Raw genomic sequence first — 17,409 nt, 5'->3', positions numbered from 1 at the left:
GCAGAGCACCCCTAGTTAATGCACTTAAGTGCTACTTAATTATTAAACATGGGTGTAGTAGGGATAGCCCAAACCTAGCTTGTTTACCAGCTGCCTCCTGTGTGTAGCCAGGTACAGCAGCAGCAGTGGCTTGAAGAAACACAGCCTTGCGGGATACCCCCCTGTCCTGGTTCAGCAGTAGCAGTCATTTTTCTCCTTAGTAGCCGGTGCAGTGCTGTTTTTGGCCTGGGAACAGCGCTGATAACACCGATGTTTTTAGTTGCTGCTCAGTAATGTTTAGTCTGACCAAGGACTTTCTGAGTCTCATGCTCTGCCAGGGAGGAGGGGAAGCCGGGAGGAAGCAGAGACAGGACTAAGAGGTATTCCATACCACAGCACATCATGCCCACCATATAAACTGGGGGAGTTACCCAGAAGGGCTCAGTCGGGCTGGGTATCGGTCGGCGGGTGGTGAGCGGTTGTATTCTCTTCCCTTGTTATTTCCTTTATCATCGTTATTATTGGTGGCAGCAGCAGTGGTTTGTGTTATACCTTAGTTACTGGGCTGTTCGTATCTCAACCTGTAGGAATTATGTTCTTTTGATTCTCCTCCCCATCCCTCTGGGAGCTGGGGGAGGAAGGGAGGGGAGTGAGCAAGCAGCTGCCTGGTTCTGGGCTGCCCTCTGGGCTTAGACCGCAACACGCCCTAACCCAGTGTGAGCTGAACACACTGCTTTACAGCCTGAAACACAGCGCTTCTCCAGCTGCCAGCCCCTTTAAAGTCTGTGGTGTAAAACATCCACTCCTAGACTTTAATGTTAACATGGACTTTGATAGTGCAGCTCTGCTTCAGAACTGATCTTGCACAGCCGGATTGCGCAGTCTGCATTCATCAGCCCTCCTTAGGAGAAGGCAGGAGACCCAAGCGTCTGTAGCTGGACTGGAACGGGAAGGACTGGGAGAGGAACCATGACCCAAGAGCGACTGTGGCAGGTCCTGGATGCATCATGGGGAGACCCTCGCACCCTCTCTGCTCTGCTGTGCAGCTCAGTAGCTGTTGTTGTGCTGCTGAAGTGGCTGGAACGTAGGCAGATCCAGCAGAAGATGAAGGAGGCGAGGAGGGCACGGGATCTGGCCCTGGAGCGAATGCAGAAGGCAGCTTGCGGGTTTAAGCAAGAGGTACCTTGGGGGAAAGTGTGTGTGGGAGGAAGGGATTGTATTTGGGATAACTAAAGAAATGGAGTGCTGATAAGATCCCTCTTTGAGTGGCGCTTAGGGCATGTGCACTTTTTGTGTCATCACAAATTCTCTGGAGGTTCACCACCCTCCATTGCCACAGAAAGACCTCCTATAAAGACAGCATAAAGGAAGCATTTCTTAATAGAGACCTCTTAAGGGAATCCTGAGGATGAAAGACAGGAGTTCGGGATCCCCAGACCTCCCTATGCCCTTTTCTCCTCATCCATCCCTACTGCTAAGCCTTTCCTCTGCCATCCTCCTTATCTCTGCCCTTTCATAGGGACCTGTCTGCCCCAGGACCCTCAAAGTACAAGCAGGGGTGGGCTTCACATCTCTCCAGCATCTGCACATGGGTAACCAAAAGCCATTCCCTCCTGCCCATGCTTGGGTAAAGAAGTACCTGGATTTTAGGAGGTCAGGTCCTTGGACATGGGATTTGCCTTGAACCTATAATAAAAGCCTACAGCCATTCTTTTCTTGGGGAGGGGAGGTTGCAAACAGCCCAACACTTTTTTTCCCCCCATATTTATGATAAATTTTGTAAAACTTTGGCTGGTTGAACTGCTCTTCAGCACACACTCATATCTGTGAGTAAACACAGATAGTTCAAACCTCTCCTACGTGTTCATGCAGCTCTCCAGTCAAGCACCCATTTTCTGCCTATTTGGTTCTGGTTTTATGAACTAAGACTCAACAGATTCCCCATCAGTACATTCCTCACTCCAATACACAGAGCACTATGTGGGACCCCTGCATTTCTACAGGAAATGCCTCCTAAATTCCCATTCAAGGTCATTGCTGGGCACCTATTAGAGTTGGGTATTTGCAGCCTCAACAACAGCCTCTTCTGTTGGTTTCTTCCCCCTGCACCCAACTTCCTGCCCTTTGCAGAATCCAAGCACCCAGACTGCGCAAATCCTCTCACTGACAATGGTGGAGCTGGTGGAGAAACTGAAGGATGGTTCCCTGTCCCCAGAAAGCATCCTCTACACCTATATGGGCAAAGTGAGTGGTACCTCCAGCACGGGAGAGATGCTGCAGGGCTCTTCTGCAGTGGGGCTTTCAAATCAAAGCCCAGCTCATTTGCTGAGAGAACCAGCAATGCTAAAGGTTACAGTTTGTCAATAATGTGATGTCTGAAGGGTGGTTTATGGGTACATGTGCATGACAGAGATCCAGACAATTACTGCAGCGAGGAATATCTGAAGTTTGTAAGTAAGATCTGAATAATGGAGACTTGAGGAGGTTGAACTTTCACCTGGAAAACTCAATTTAAATATTGTTTCCTTCCTTCCTTTCATCTGTTCATCTATGTCAATGCTCTTTGTTCTGGAGAGGCTTTGGAGGTGACTCGGGAGGTGAACTGTGTGACAGACTTCATTCATGGCTGTGAAGATCAACTCCAGAAACTGAAGAATCAGAAGGAGAAGGGGCTGCTCTATGGCATTCCCGTCAGCATCAAGGAGCACATTGACTGCAAGGTACATCTCTAATTCCCATGCCTCTTGGCCTAGGGGTGGGAACAGGCCAGGATGTCTCATCCTCATCAGGACTGGCTAAGAGTTCCCTCAGATAAGAATGTTCTGGACCAAATATCATGGGACCAGCAAACCTGCCTTTCTTCTGATGGAAGTTTTGTTTTATGCAGAAATTTCTCACTTGCTCTGATCTGCTTTTCCCTGGACTACTCGAATGCTGTTCTGCTTGTGAGAAAAATTAGGTGGGAACTTTGACATGGGAGGCATCAGGGCTTGTGTCTGTTATTGTCACAGATCCAAACAGCATCTCTCCGTACTTAAAGAGCTTTGCTTCTCATCCCCAAGGGCCACATCTCCTCTGGAGGGATGGTGAAGTTCCTGGGCCAAGTAAAGGAAGAAGATAGCGTCATCGTCCAGGTTCTAAAGTACCAGGGGGCAATCCCCTTCGTGAGAACCAACGTCCCACAGACAATGATGAAGTAATTGCTGTTTGCCTTCATGAAAACACTATGATAGGTGACCCCTGCTATCTCAGAGGGTGGGCCCGTGTGCACAGGCTAAGTCTAATCAGTCTAAGCTAATCATACATGTTGAGTTCATTTCAATCTCAAATTATTTCTCTTGCATTTGATACCTCTTTTTTCTTAAACTCAGCCATCCCAACAAATCTTCTGCATGCTGGTGCTACCTGCTGGGCTTAATTCCACACTCATCCCTGCACAGATGCTCTGTGACCTGTATTTATGGTTTGCAGAGACAGAATTACCTCACTGACCTGCTCCTCATCTTCTCCCCAGCTATGATTGCAGCAACCTCATCTTTGGCCAGACACTGAACCCTCTCAACCACCACAAGAGCCCCGGGGGGTCCTCAGGAGGGGAGGGAGCCCTGATTGCAGGGGGAGGCTCTATCCTGGGCATTGGGTCAGATGTAGCTGGTAGCATCCGCCTGCCGTCCAGCTTCTGTGGGCTGTGTGGGCTCAAACCCACAGGCAACAGGATCAGGTACGTCCCAACACTTCCCAAACGGGAAGTCTGCGCCTCAGCATGGTGGCCTGCTTTACAGTAAGAAGCTAATCTGCTTCTCCCATTATGTTCCTAGCAAACTGGGTGTTGTTTCTCCTATAGTAGGAATGGAATCAGGTAAGTCTGTGCAGATGACATCTTATTACCATCGAACCTTTGCTTTTTACATCTCCTATTACTGCTGAAATGCCAGCAGATGTGCTTGCTCAATTATGTGTCTCATGGCCAGTCACTCAGCGCTCTCTTCTTCCCCATTACACTGGTTCCCATTCCTCTTCCCCATTACACTGGTTCCCATTCCTCTTCCCCAGCCTGACCTAAACTCTTCCATGCTGGACCCCTACCAGTAACTATGAGGCAGCACCTCTTCCTGCAGTGATAGGACCTTTTTGCTTGCAGTAGTGCCAGCGCTGGGGCCAATGGCGAGGGATGTGGACAGCCTGGCCCTCTGCATGAAGGCGCTGCTCTGCGATGAGATGTTCCGGCTGGACCCCACTGTGCCCCCCATCCCCTTCAATGAGGAGGTAAGGCCCAGAGGCAATCCCATGTCTCTATTTTCCCAACAACAGAAGTAAGATCTTGGGAGATTCCTGTCTGTTTTCGTGTTTCAAGATAGTGAAGGACCCAGGGAAGCAAATGTCCTTTTGAGCAGAGGCCACACAGCATGAGCAACCACAGGAAGCAGCCACAGAGCAGGGTTGGCTTATACTGATGAGACCTGCCAGATACTGACCCCTTCCCATCCCAGCAATGTTCAAAACAAGCTTGTTGGCTCCATCCTGGACCAGTCCCTAAAGGAGCTGATTTCTACTGATGAGAGAAATTTGCCTCTCACACCTTTAATTAGAGAGCATGATTGAAGTCACTGAGCTTTGCCATTAGCTCTCTGCTTCTGCCATCTGATCATGTCTTTCTGGCTTAGGTCCCAGGATTCTAGGACCTTTTAGTTGTCCCTGACACCCAGACAATACAGACCAGTCTCTTACCCTAGAAGAAGAGGCCCCTGACCTCTGTCCATGCCAGGCATCCCAGGCGTGTGGTCTGTACAGGTGCTATCATACCTGCTATCTCGAAGCTGTTCACAGGGCAGGAGGTGGTGTCAGAAAGGCCATACCAAGGACCACTGCTGCAGATCTATGAACTGGACAGCACTGCTTTCCACCAGCCCTACTGCTCCCATCATTCCTCCAACTCGGGACACCTCAGCTGCTGCTTCCGTAACCCCTGGGAATGGTCCAATCTCGTATGTCCCATGGGTGCAAGCGATGGCTTTTCTTCTCACAGGTTTACACCAGTTCAAAGCCACTTCGGATTGGATACTATGAAGGAGATGGCTACTTCCAACCCTCACCCAGCATGAAACGAGCTATCCAGGAGACAAGAAAGCTCCTCCAGGATGCAGGGCATACGGTGAGTTTTCATGCCTGCAGTTGCCTGGAGCTGTTATCCTGCTCCTCATAAAGTTAGGACAAGTCACTTCCCAATTCTCCTTTTGCTGCCCATAAATCAGGGACCATCCCTTTCTGCTGCAAGGATCATGAAGAGGAAGGCAAATGCAACAGCTTGCTTCTCAAACCAAAGCGACCTTGCTTATATTCCTTGCCTAGCAGACAAGAGAATCACCTTCCTATATCTAAGTCATTCCTTTTCTAAAGCACTGCTTTTATTTCATCGTATTTAGTGTTCCCATAAATACCAAGCTCACAGCAGTTTCCATGATCCGTCAGCCATTAAATGCAGTTTACAGATGTCTTGGTGGGTAAGTGGGAAGGGGGTTGGAATAGCTGACCCTCCAGGGACCTCCTCTATCCTAAATTACTCTGTGGCTCCACCAGTGAGGATTTCTATATGGGAGCTGTTCCAATGATGCATATTAAAAGTACTTGGTGTTTTGAAGCCTCTAGAAATGCTTCTTTAAGGACTGGAGGAACGGAGCCGATGGGAGGTCACAGTATGTGTTAATGCTTTGGAAACGGGAAAGGACAGTGGGCAGACGCTGCTAAGCCAGGTCCCCTTGAAAATGGGGTCTGAAATACAGCAGCAAGGAGGGCCTAAGCTTCCCATTGCTTCCCCCTCACCTCACTAGTGAGGCCGTGCTGTTGACAGAGGGCTCTGAATCATCGGTCATCGTTGCTTCTTGAATGGGGATGGTTTTGTTGCAGCTTGTTCCCTTTGTACCACCCAAGATCGACTACATGGTAGATGAGCTGTTCACCAGAGGGATTTTCTCGGATGGTGGTGCTCACCTGATGGACTGCTTGTGAGTAAAAACCCCATTTCAGTGTGGGCCAGGAGACCTGGAACTTGATAGCCAGTGGTTTATGTTCTTGTGGGTGAAAACCGAGTAATGAGCAGCCGGGGAGCAATATCTGAAAGGATGAATTCAGCATGAGCAGCAGCTACATTACAAGAGCAGTTGGCAAGCACAGACAATGGGGTAGGGTGATAAAGTAACACATGTCAGCAGTGCTGTGGCAACTGGTTTTGTGTGTGATTAATCCCTGGGACATGGGAAACATCACACATTATGAAACTTGCTATGGAGGTGCCATGAGTTGCACTGGCTACGGACCAAAATACCCACCCTGCCACTCCCTCACTTCAGGTGAAACATGCCCAGGGTTTTATGTGGTCCCATCACTGCAAAGCTCTCCAGAGCCTTTATGACACTGACAGCCTTTGCAGTGAGCATTTATACCTGGGAATCTAAACCCTACATCAGCATCTTTTGTTCAGTGTTTTAGATTAAAACAGGCAGGTTTTGTCTTCTACCAACTCCCCTCTGAGACAAACCCTGCTTTGGAAACAGCACTGTTGTTGCTGTAGCTCTGGCATGGAAGGCTTGTCCTGACTTCTTCACTCTCTGCCCTTCCAGCAAAGGAGACATTGTGGATCCCACCCTGAGATTCCAGTTCAATACTTACAGGCTTCCTGCTCTGGTGAAAAGGATCTTCGCTGTCCTTCTGAAACCCATAGTAAGTGTGTGGAGGAGTCTCGTCTGTGCTGCAGGAAATCTGCAAGGTGGGGAATTTTCTGCACGCAGGCAGATAGACTGCTCCCCTCTGGGACTGCTTTGCTGCTTCATGTTAAGTCCCTGATGGGCTTCATAGTGAAATACACTTGAATACACTTAGTCCCTAAACCCAGGCTGAACTTATCAAGTGGGTCTGACAGACTTCTGTGGGACTTTTGTGTGGGGATATCAAAATATGATCCATTTCATGAGCCACATAAAGGTTGGGCTCCAAGAGAATGGGTATCACTAGCAAGTATTGAAACAGCATCCTTGAAGATGCTCTCCAAGGCTAGCGGTGTGGCATAGAGCCTTATTGGTGTGGGTTGTTGTGATTAAATGTATAAATTAATGTGGGAGTAAAACCCCTTCACTAAAAACCATACCTGTTCTTCAGAGCCACTTCTGCTGGGACAAGAAGTGTGCCCAAAGTGCAATCCCATGGTAGCCAGCTATTTCAGCTGCGGTGTTGTTGACTAATCCCAAGTTTTTTCTCTTCCCTCTGAAAGTACCCAAGAATCGCTGGGGATCTCAGTGCTCTCTGTGGAGTGGGGTAAGACATGCTGAAGTAGCTCTAGAGAAAGGGGACACACAGTGCACGCACTGGTTCGCGCAGGTACATGGCTGTGCACAAAGCCCCGTCACAGGGCTGTGCAGCACAGGCTGAGCCAGATGAATGTGTGTTGCCTCAGCACCACTTGGGCTTAGCACAGTGTTATGCCATCGGGGATTATTTTAAGAGCTCAAGGATCCTCATCATGGCAGGGCTATGGAGATCAGCACAGAGAGATACAGGCTACTTTCCCCATCAGGTGGATTCTGGTACCAGAGCATCACGCGCCAGGTTGAACAGAGGTCTCTGCATGCAAGTGCATCATGGTGTGAAGTACCTGCCCTTCCAAAAGAGACAGAGACACATCAAAATGGGAGTTTTTCACTTCCAAAGTGAATTTGGAAGAGCTGCCATGATCTTTTTCTAAGTGCTAAAGCCCCAAGACCGGTGGCATGATTTAACATAAGCTCTTTTGCTGTATCTGTAAGCACGTGTGAGCCCAGTGGAATCATCTGGGTGACACTTTGCCTTGTTCCCAGAAGGCTCGCACAGTTTCCATAACAGTGGGCTGACTGCATGCTGTTAAGCGTGTTCTGCTGCCACAGTCCCAAAGCTGATTAATTCTGTCGCCTTTCCAGGTCTGCCAAAAACCTCTGGGATCAGCGTGGAGCAGTGGAGGTAATGTCAATTTGGTATTTTTTTTCCTTTTTCCTTACTAAATATAGTGAGGGATCCCTGAAGTTCCTAAGCAATTGCTTTGCGCTCTGTGATGAATCCTGGGTTGGAAATGGATCAGGTGGAAATGAAGCCGCTAGGCTCTTTGAAAGTCAAGCTTTGCAAGAAGTGCTAAGAGCTCAAGGGAGGTCTCTGTTAGTGGAGCATGGGGAAGAAAGATTATCCTTTGCCCTGCATTTTCTAAGCAGGAAAAATGTAAGTACAGCCACTAAAGATGAGTCTTCGTTTTTCTGTCTCTTGGTGTAAATCCTTCATTTCAGACATCAGGTGCTATTGTCACAAGCTAAGACCATGCTTGAGCTATCCAGCAGAGACCCTGGCAGTCAGAAACTGTGGCTGTGAACTCTTTGGCTTAGGTGGATTCCATATGATCTCATTTGGGATCAGGAACATAGGACAGGAAGTGTTCTCCTGGACAACTGAGTCCAGTGCTGCCCACACACTGTGCAGGTTCCTCTTTAAAACCAGTTGAGTTTTCTGATTGCTTATGCTTGCTTTGTTATTTTTTATTGTCTGGCTCCTCTCTTCTCTGATGGTTGGAAACCTTCATATTTCCTGTGCTGTTTATTCACTTCCAGTGTATCCACGTTTTATTCCTGTCCTTGTGCTTAAACAGAACTTCTCCTCTCTGGTATTTTCCACTGCCTCCCTTGCCCTTGATCTATTTATAGAGAGCAGTTGTATGCCCTTTCAGCTGGTGTTTTGCAAGGCTGACAAAGCCGAGTTGTTTTGGTTCCCTCCCATAAGGCAGGATCTGTGTTCCCTGGGGCACCCTCTCAGCCCTCCCTGAGAAGAATCATGCCTGCATCTTGCACCACGCAGCCTCCATCAGTGCCAGTCACTCAATGGACATGCTGCTTACTTGCAGCAGGTCTGACATTATAGGGTAGAGGAAAAACCTGCCTGGTCACTGTGCAGATGTGAGTGTTTGGAAGGAAATGGGTTTGGGGTTTTTTAGGTGAACACAGATTCCTCTCCCCCAACCAAACCACACGTACAAAAAAACCAACCACAAAAAGCAAACAAGCAAACAAACCCCCTCCAAATCTAACCAAAAAGAAAACTCTTTAAAAGGCTTGTTGGCCTCAGAGATACTTTGAATTGTTTTCTTCAGTGAACTCATATTCACATTTTTTCCTCTGCAACTAAAAGCTGATTCAAAACTTTTGGCTAGCAAACAGCTTTTCTCTCAGAACAAAACCATCAGGTTAGCTGCGTTGAGAGCATTTCCTGGAAACCTCTCTATCTCCTTTGTTCCCCTGTCAGCAGGAAGGATGTCAGCCTGCAGATGGAAACTGAGGTCAGACTAAAACAGCCTCGTGGCTGGGGCTCTCTGAGAGATATGGAAGACCCTCGTACGGAAAATGTGGAGTTGTGCAGAACAGGGACTGGACCACAGGACAAATGCATCCCTGTAACCAGAATACGGCTGCAGAAGCAGCCATGCTGTGGTCCATCTGTGTCTACTTACTAAGACAAAGTGGATCAGCTCTTTGGGGATGGATTCATTCATTGCCTGATGTTCAGCAAAGCTGTGGTTACCCAGACTACAAAGCTAGATATCTCTTCGATCTGTAGTCCAAGTCTGAAGCTGTGCTTCCTGCACTGCAGGGGGAAGAGCTTAGGCTTGCCTTGCTGTCTCTTGCTGCTGCTTTTACTTACCTGTATCCTGATGCAGCATGAAAGGTTTTGTGAAAATACTTTGAATTCACATCTTCTAGGTTCTCCTACCAAAATAACAAAGCTTTTAGGAAGCCTGACTGTTTAGTCAGCTAGACGTAATTCTTCAAACTATTGTTGATCTCCATTCAATGACATTCAAAGACTAAACTGTTCATATGAAGGACTGGATTAATACTTGAATAAACCAACTCTGAAATGCCCACCTAGCGTTAATATCTAGTTCAGGGCAGCACACGGTATTCAGACAGGAAACCTAAGGATGGAAGAACAAAATCCATTGGCTCTTTTAAAGCACGTTCCAGATTTTATTTTACATTTCAGTTGTATCCAGGAAGGTTTTTGTCCTCCCTGTTTCATGCCGTAGGACATTGATGTGCCACTGCTGTCCAACAGATATTGTTTGTCATCTCTGTCTTTCCTCCTAGGCTTACCGCACTGAATTCATTGTCAAATGGAGGAAGCTGAGGCTGGATGTGATTCTTTGTCCTGCACTGGGGCCAGCCTTTAACCATGGCTATGCTGGGAAGCTCTTTGGTAATCTCCATTGAGGTGCCTCTGGATGCATTCATGGTGGTGTTTGTGGGCAGAGCTGGAGCAAGATATTCCAGTCTCTTGGACATTCCCCATGTGTGGTGCTTGGTCTTCCCTCTGGGGAAGGTCTCCCCAGAGTGGGTCTTCTCATGCACCCAGCTCCATCAGGTGTTTGGATTATTATGGGGCAGCAATTAGTGGCACATCTGTCCCAGCCATTCATGGGTGAGTTTTCTTTGCATGTAGAAAGCCCAAGAGCTATTCTTGCAGCAGAAGGCGGCTGTGAGGAGAGTTGTCAGAGGGGTGGTAGACCTTAGTAGAAGGCCAAGCTCTTCTGAATGTGCCCATCTTACATTACCAAAGACTCTGCAAGCAGCAGAAAAGCTCACTGCCTGTGACTTTCAGAAAAATGAAGTAGTTTTATAGCTTCCAGCAAACAGCTGGGGTCCTCCATCCCCCTAGCAATGGCCCTTTGGGATCCTAAATCCCCAGGATGGTGTTACAGAACTGGGCACCTGGATTATCATGAAAAAGTAGCTGGGATTTTTCCCTGGGATATGTGAGACATAGACACAGACTGTGAATCTGATCAAATACTCCTATCTGCCTCTCTCAGAGCAGATCTAACCTCCAGCTGACTGATAGGTAAGGGATAGGTCTCTCTCTGTTCTCAGCAGCCATGTGAGCCTGTGGTTCAAACCTCTCCATCAAAAGTCCCTTTGAAAGCAGCATGTTTTCATGGTCTCTTCACATCCAGCAACTGCAGTCTGCAATTTGTGCAACCCAGATTATCATCTGACCGTCACTGCTGGCCCAGCACACTCAGTTTTGCCTTTCTCCATTCTTTGTGTGACCTTTTACAGCTGCGACCTCCTATACCAATTTATACAACGTCTTAGACTTCCCTGCTGGGGTGGTGCCGGTCAGCACAGTCACAAGAGCTGATGAAGAAGAACTGAAGCATTACCGAGGGCACTACGGAGACTCTTGGGATAAGAGGCTGAAAGAGGTCAGTGAGGAAAGAGCTAAGTGTTAGCTGAAGGCTATCACTGGCACAGTGACACCTCTGGCTTATCTACATCTGATGACAGTGGGAGCTTGCTTAGTTCACACAGTTTGTATACACCATGTTACTACCCTGCACGCAGTGCAGGCAGGCTGGTGTACTTCAGCCTGACACTGCCCTGTGCACGTTTTCCTTTGTCTTCTCTTCCTATAATGTCATAGAATCACAGAATGGTTTGGGTTGCAAAGGACCTTAATGTCATCTAGTTCCAACACCCTGCCATGGACAAGGATACCATACACTAGATCATGTCACCCAAGGCATGGCCTTCAACACTGTCAGGGATGGAACACTCACCACTTCTTTGGGCAACCCATTCCAGTGCCTCACCACCCTAACAGGAAAGAACTTCCTCCTTATATCCAATCTAAACTTCCCCTGTTTAAGTTTTAACCCGTTACCCCTTATCCTATCACTACAGTCTCTAATGAAGAGTCCCTCCCCGGCATCCCTATAGGCCCCCTTCAGATACTGCAAGGCTGCTATGAGGTCTCCACGCAGCCTTCTCTTCTCCAGGCTGAACAGCCCCAACTTCCTCAGCCTGTCTTCATAAGGGAGGTGCTCTAATGTCATAAGACAATATTCTTTCTTGCACTTCCCTGAGTGTTCTGACTCAGCACCATGCTTATGTTTTGCAGGCTGTGGAAGGAGCTGTGGGGCTGCCAGTGGCTGTTCAGTGCGTGGCTCTGCCATGGCAGGAAGAGCTGTGCCTTCGCTTCATGAAGGAGGTGGAGACGCTTGCCCACAGCATGAAGAGAAATGTGTAATTTCTAGGAACCAATAACCACAAAGCAGACAGAGACCTGCAGACTCTGAACCACTGTTTCAAGAAGCTGCAATAAATGCTGTTTAAAAATAGTCAGCAAAAATCTCATCTTTGCACAAACTGTTCTTAATTTGTTAGGGTTACATTTAGTTAAAAACCAAAAGAATGAGTGTTAATGCGGGATCAGAGGAGTCCAGATACATAATTACACCACAGTGTAACTATATATACTGTGCATCTATGTAGTTATATATTCAGTATATTTAACTGCATATATACTATAGCATATAGTATATAATATGCTATATACTATATATTGCACATATAGTGTAGCATGCATAGCATATATACTATATGCTATAGTATGTATATATTTGTATACATACTAGTTGCATACATAACTCGTATATATAACTACTATATTATAAACCCATTATATTCATATTATATATTATAAAAATGTAGTAATATATATATAACTACATAAAGTGTATGTATTATGTATACTATTAGGGTGTGTGTATATATAAGTAGTGTATATATACTAGTTATATACACTATATTTATCTAGTATCCTATATATGCTATATATAATATATATAACTATATATAGTTATATATAAGTATATATGTTATATAGTATATATAAGTATATATAACTGTAGTTCATGATAAGAGACCAAAGAGCTATTTACCCCAGTATTTTACTTCCAACAGTGGGCAGGAGCAGATGTCCATGGCAGAGTATAAGCTGATAAGTGCAGAATTCCCCTTCTGGTTGTGCCATTGATCTCTGCCAAAAAGAGAAGTTTCAGCAAAGGCTTGCAGTCAGCCCATCAGCTTTAATAACTGCCAAGAAAGCTCTCTGTGAGCTTGTTGGGCCCCTTGCTGAACTCATTTACCCTCTTGATCTCTGCACCATCCAGTGGTGGTGGGTTCTGCAGTTTAATTCTGCAGTGAGTAGTGGAAAGCTTAGTTTTATTTAAGCCTAAACTGTGAAAAATGGCTACTGGTCTGTCGTCACTGCTGTTCCTTATTGTTTGTTCCATTTAAGCAATGGGAAAAGGAGGCCGGGGAATTTTTATTGACTGTAATAAACAGTTGAGGGAAAACTGAGTTTGAGCATTTTGTGGTTGTGTTTTGACCATTCGCACTATTTAGTGCTTCCAGTGTCGCTGTGGCAATTGTCTGCTGTTTCTTGGCCTGCCCTTCACTCTCAAGATGGAGGAAAATGCTGGAAGGGAAGGTGAGAGTGATGCAGGAGACCAAAATGCTTTTAATAAGCAGGTGTACCTTGAAGCAGGGCATCAAGATTTGCCATGATCTGTGCCTTCTCCATGCCTGCATTGTGGGAGCTCATCATTAAGCAGATGACCTGCCCAACTGTTACTCCTGGCTAGATCTGGGCATGCAGAGACCTTGTTTTGCAAGGAAAGGACAGTGTCCTTTGCTCTGGTATCCCTCCATATAAAAACTGAATGAAGGGAAAGGGTCCTATTCCTGAAAGGAATTTCCCCATGCATACTTGCGCTCTTTGTGAGTGGCTCTGGAATGGATTTATTGTTTCTCCCACTCTCCCCTTGCCTGTCTCCAGGCAGACATTAGATCTAAGGATCCTGCAGCGTTAGCTCCCAAAGGGAAGTTCTCACTATGATCCAGCAGATGCTGACGCAGAGCGCATGGGTGATCTCAGCCTTGGTCTGCAGCTCAGGCAACGCTCTCTTGGCACTCACTTCAGTGATGAGGATGAGATGGAGACAGGAACTGGATGATGTGTGGGGGAAACAAGACACAGGTTTGGACCAGGTGTAAGGATCTGTTCAGGGCTTTAAAGAGCAGGTAAGTGCCTCAGCTTGGCAGAGAGCAAAGCACTTTTCTGTCCTTCTCAGGACAAGTAGTCCATGATGTCGGGTGTGGAGGGAAAAGCAGTGAGGGTGATGCTGAAATGTCTGGTGAGAGCAGGCACTGAAAATCAAGGAGGGAAAGGCCTTTAGTAGGGATGGAGAAAAGACTTCAGCTCCTTCCCATCAGCACAGTGCTGCTGTGTTTCAAACCCTTCTGTGGCTCCTTCACCATAAGCTACTGGCTCAGGCTGTGCAGCCCTTGCAAACCGGCACTGATTGCAGAGTCCAGCTGCCTGACACTGACTGAAGTCCAGGTTTTGTCTGTTTTACTAGATAGAAACACTGCTTGGGCCAAAAAGGCTTGCTTTCTATCAGTTTCTCTTATCTTCAGTACAATATCCTGGCTGTGGTCTTTGCTTTGATAATGTTTCCTCCTGATTTTAATAAGAAGTTAAACCTGTTTTCCTCAAGCTACATTTCGTGTAGATGGGTAACTGAGCAAGGCTGAGAGACTGAGTCACCAGACAATGATTTGTTATCAAACATCTCCAGCTTTAGTATTTGGTTTTACTTTATCCTGCAGGGGGGTTTCTTTAGTTTGCAGGTTAGACTTTGTATAGCCACATCATTAGGAGCAAATAGAACCATCTAGAGGAACTGATAAGAGCAGATCATAAGTTGTTGGAACAGGTCAGTTGGCCTCTTGCAGATCTGAAGTAAACACAGCTTTGGTGTAACAGAAAGTAGCAGTGTTAGACACAAACATCTCCAGGATCCCAGACATCGGTTTTAAACAAGTTTCAAGGGAGGAGGTAGTTGAAGCAGCTAAAATGCGATGTTTAGAAATAGCTTGACATTTGAAACGCAAAAATGCAAGCGCTAGGGTTGGTATGTGTTTCACTCTGGAACAGCTGCGAGCTGCACAGATCCTCATTGCTCCAACCACGGTCTCAATATGCTTTGCTTTTTGTTTTCCCATATTTTAGTCTATTCTATTCTATTCTATTCTATTCTATTCTATTCTATTCTCTCATTGCTGCTTTGTTCCTTTGTTTGTATTGCTGTTCTGCTTCGCACTCAGGTTTCCTGCCTCCCTTCCTGCCCTACTTACCCATGGTTACACCCGGGAAAAGCCCAATTTCCTGTGGCAAGCATTGTGCCCAGCTATGGAGCAGCTAGGGACATCCCTTCACCACCAGGGCACTGAAGTCTCTGCTGTCCCACAGTGAGGACAGACTTGTGCAAGACACCAGGTATGACAGAAGAAGCAGGAATGCTCCTGGACATCTGGTGAAGAACTATCAGCTTTCTGCAGTATCTTCACTGACGCTGTGTCTGCCTTGCTGGAGAAGTTGTAAGTAGGATACATACAACCCACTTGGCTGTGGAAAGGCCAAAGGAAAATAGTGCAATACCCACAAAAGCAGGAATGATGTAGAGATGGTCAGGAGGCAAAGCAGCCCCTGATGTCAGAGGGTTGGTATGAGAGGTTTCTCTCTTGCAGTTTATAAAGGGAGAGCAATCATGGTCCTGGCTGGGAACACAAAAAAGGGTTGACAGAAACAGACCCTCACCTCTCAGCTACTGTTCCTGGTTGTTGGAAAGGTACAGGTTAAGTAGTGGCAGGCTCTTAAGAGCTGCTGATGTTCTGTGAGTGCTGGTGGAGTTGGACTGGAATTTAGGAAAGTCTCATGCTTTCAATATCTACTCCAGGCTGAAATGACTCAGGAACTGGAGAGTTCCCAGAAAACATTCACTCATCCCTCTGAGTCAACTGGAAGAACTTCTGCAGAGGGGACCAGCCCATTTCACTGTGATCTGAGCATTTTGTGAATGCCTTTAAAGTACTTTCAGAGCAGTGTAATTTGCACGTGCTGTTGTGTAAACTGTTAGGAAAAAGCACATCAGAGTGTTTGGTTCCAAACACATGAACGTGAGATACAACTGTCCGGATTTATTCTTTATGACTTTAATCAGAATGCAGTCAAAACTGACTTAAAAATAATTATCACTAACTTAGAGAGAAGACTGTTTAATTATAGGACATTTCTGTCCAAACTCAGCCTGCTTGAGAGCTGAAGGTGTTGGATAGAGTGTGATGACAATAAGTCACTGCAATTTTACTTTTGCAAGCAAAGACAGTGCAGCTCTTGCTGTGGACAGGGTGGACTGAGTTGGTTTGACTGCTTTTCTTCTGTGATGGTCCAAATGAAGGCGGCGTTGTGGATGCCACAACGAAATTCCAGATGAGCTGCTACAGGCTGACTCCTCGTGGGAAAAGGGTCTTGGTTTTCATCCTGACTCCACGGGTGAGTTTGACGTGGGGCCTGGATTGATTCATGTGAGAAAACATCCCCAAAACGTTGTGCTTGGCCTTGGTTGGTCAGTGCACACTAGTGTGCTGCAGAGGGGTGAACGCTGACCTGTGAATCGGGCAGGTCTCTGATATGGACCTGAGATTTGACTTGGGACATCCCTTTGCTTCCCTATCTCGGTTTCCCCAGGGGACAAATGGTCTCTTTCTCAGCAGGCTTTTCTCCCAAGCACCCCCTGCTCCTCTTTGCCTGGATGTGGGTCCACACAAAGCCACCCTCTTGTGACCCAGACTGTCCACCTCTGTGTAGCTGCTCCCCTCTGCAGCAGGAACTCTTTCATTTCATATGGCTCCTGGAGCACCTCAGGAGATCTACTCAGAGGGTGCAAAACACAGGTCTTGAAACCATCCCCATCCTAAAGGTGGATTCAGCCTTCACTCCCTGCAGTCACTCCCCACTGCATGTGTCTGCACTGTAGGCTGTGGCAGGAGCTTTATGGCTGTCCCAAAGCAGTGCTGTACATGGCCTTACAGTGGCAGAAGGAGCCCTACCTCCAGCTCATGGAGGAGGTGGGTATGCCCACACACTGATAGGGAAAGGGGCTTCCTCAGCAGCATCCAGCTGCCTGGAAATGCAGCTGTGCCTGCTGATATCTGCCCTTTGAAACGCCAAGTCGGTTCAGACACGGCTCGATCTTTCTCTGTTAAACATTTGCTAAGTGTCTAAAGGGCAAGATCGGAGCACAGATCCCAGTGTGCAGCCAGATGTGGGAAGCCAATGCCCTGACCCTCCTCAGTGCAAGGAAGAAGCCTCCCACCTATGTTCAGCCCCTAATAGAGGTCATATCGCTGTCATATAGGCAAAGAGCCCACCTCTGACTTGGCAATCTTGCACAGATTCCCAGAGGCTGGAAGAGCGCTGGGTATTGCTGTGTGCTGCCCCTATCCACATGCACCTTCCAGAGGTACCTGCTGCAGCCAGCAGCGTGGGGCAGGAGCTGGACAGGCTGCAGGCATGTCCCCATGTCAGTGCCTTCATAAAGCCAGCAATGCCTTCCCTGAGGGGGCTTCCTCTGAGCAAGGGTGCCACTGAAAGGGAACACAGTAAAAGGCCAGCTTCATTTGTTACCATACAGCTAATTGCTGACAGCTCTGGATTGTTTCTTAGAATTGGGTTTGGCAT

General features: G+C 47.1%; 1 protein-coding gene and 1 long non-coding RNA gene across 5 annotated transcripts in view; one reads left to right on the top strand and one right to left on the bottom strand.

Annotated features, from left to right (window-relative positions):
* LOC134165864 (uncharacterized) overlaps nucleotides 1-7,125 on the bottom strand; it is a 303,752-nt gene extending 296,627 nt beyond the window's left edge. Inside the window, exon 1 of the long non-coding RNA XR_009965664.1 lies at nucleotides 6,985-7,125. This is a non-coding gene — a long non-coding RNA (uncharacterized LOC134165864). The remainder of the gene's footprint in view (nucleotides 1-6,984) is intronic.
* Nucleotides 805-12,176, top strand: LOC134165850 (vitamin D3 hydroxylase-associated protein-like). Of its 4 annotated transcripts, XM_062623022.1 has the most exons (15): nucleotides 809-1,158; nucleotides 2,110-2,223; nucleotides 2,556-2,699; nucleotides 3,042-3,175; nucleotides 3,494-3,700; nucleotides 3,798-3,838; nucleotides 4,121-4,245; nucleotides 5,006-5,131; nucleotides 5,884-5,981; nucleotides 6,597-6,696; nucleotides 7,244-7,287; nucleotides 7,926-7,965; nucleotides 10,131-10,239; nucleotides 11,100-11,245; nucleotides 11,941-12,176. In XM_062623022.1, exons 1-15 carry the CDS (start codon nucleotides 949-951, stop codon nucleotides 12,067-12,069), a joined length of 1,767 nt encoding a protein of 588 aa, XP_062479006.1. In that variant the 5' UTR covers nucleotides 809-948; the 3' UTR covers nucleotides 12,070-12,176. The 4 variants fall into 4 exon arrangements, 2 of the variants coding, with proteins under 2 accessions (XP_062479007.1, XP_062479006.1); XR_009965658.1 differs by lacking the exon at nucleotides 10,131-10,239 and having other exon boundaries at nucleotides 805-1,158; XR_009965657.1 differs by lacking the exon at nucleotides 11,941-12,176 and having other exon boundaries at nucleotides 805-1,158; nucleotides 6,597-6,742; nucleotides 11,100-11,228.
* The last annotated feature ends 5,233 nt before the right edge of the window (nucleotides 12,177-17,409 follow it).

Source organism: Pezoporus occidentalis, unplaced genomic scaffold, assembly GCF_034315485.1.
Source record: "Pezoporus occidentalis ecotype Australia unplaced genomic scaffold, CSIRO_AGI_Poc_V1 ctg25, whole genome shotgun sequence".
Taxonomy (NCBI): Eukaryota; Metazoa; Chordata; class Aves; order Psittaciformes; family Psittacidae; genus Pezoporus; species Pezoporus occidentalis.
The sequence above is the reverse complement of the archived record's forward strand: the minus strand, read 5'-3'. Positions and strand labels throughout refer to the sequence as shown.

Bases quoted from the DNA above. Each gene is read 5' to 3' on its own strand.
- LOC134165850 (XM_062623022.1), top strand. From the start codon at position 949: ATGACCCAAGAGCGACTGTGGCAGGTCCTGGATGCATCATGGGGAGAC. The intron at 2,224-2,555 runs GTGAGTGGTACC...TGTTCTGGAGAG, and splicing joins TCTACACCTATATGGGCAAA to GCTTTGGAGGTGACTCGGGA. The intron at 11,246-11,940 runs GTCAGTGAGGAA...TATGTTTTGCAG, and splicing joins GGGATAAGAGGCTGAAAGAG to GCTGTGGAAGGAGCTGTGGG.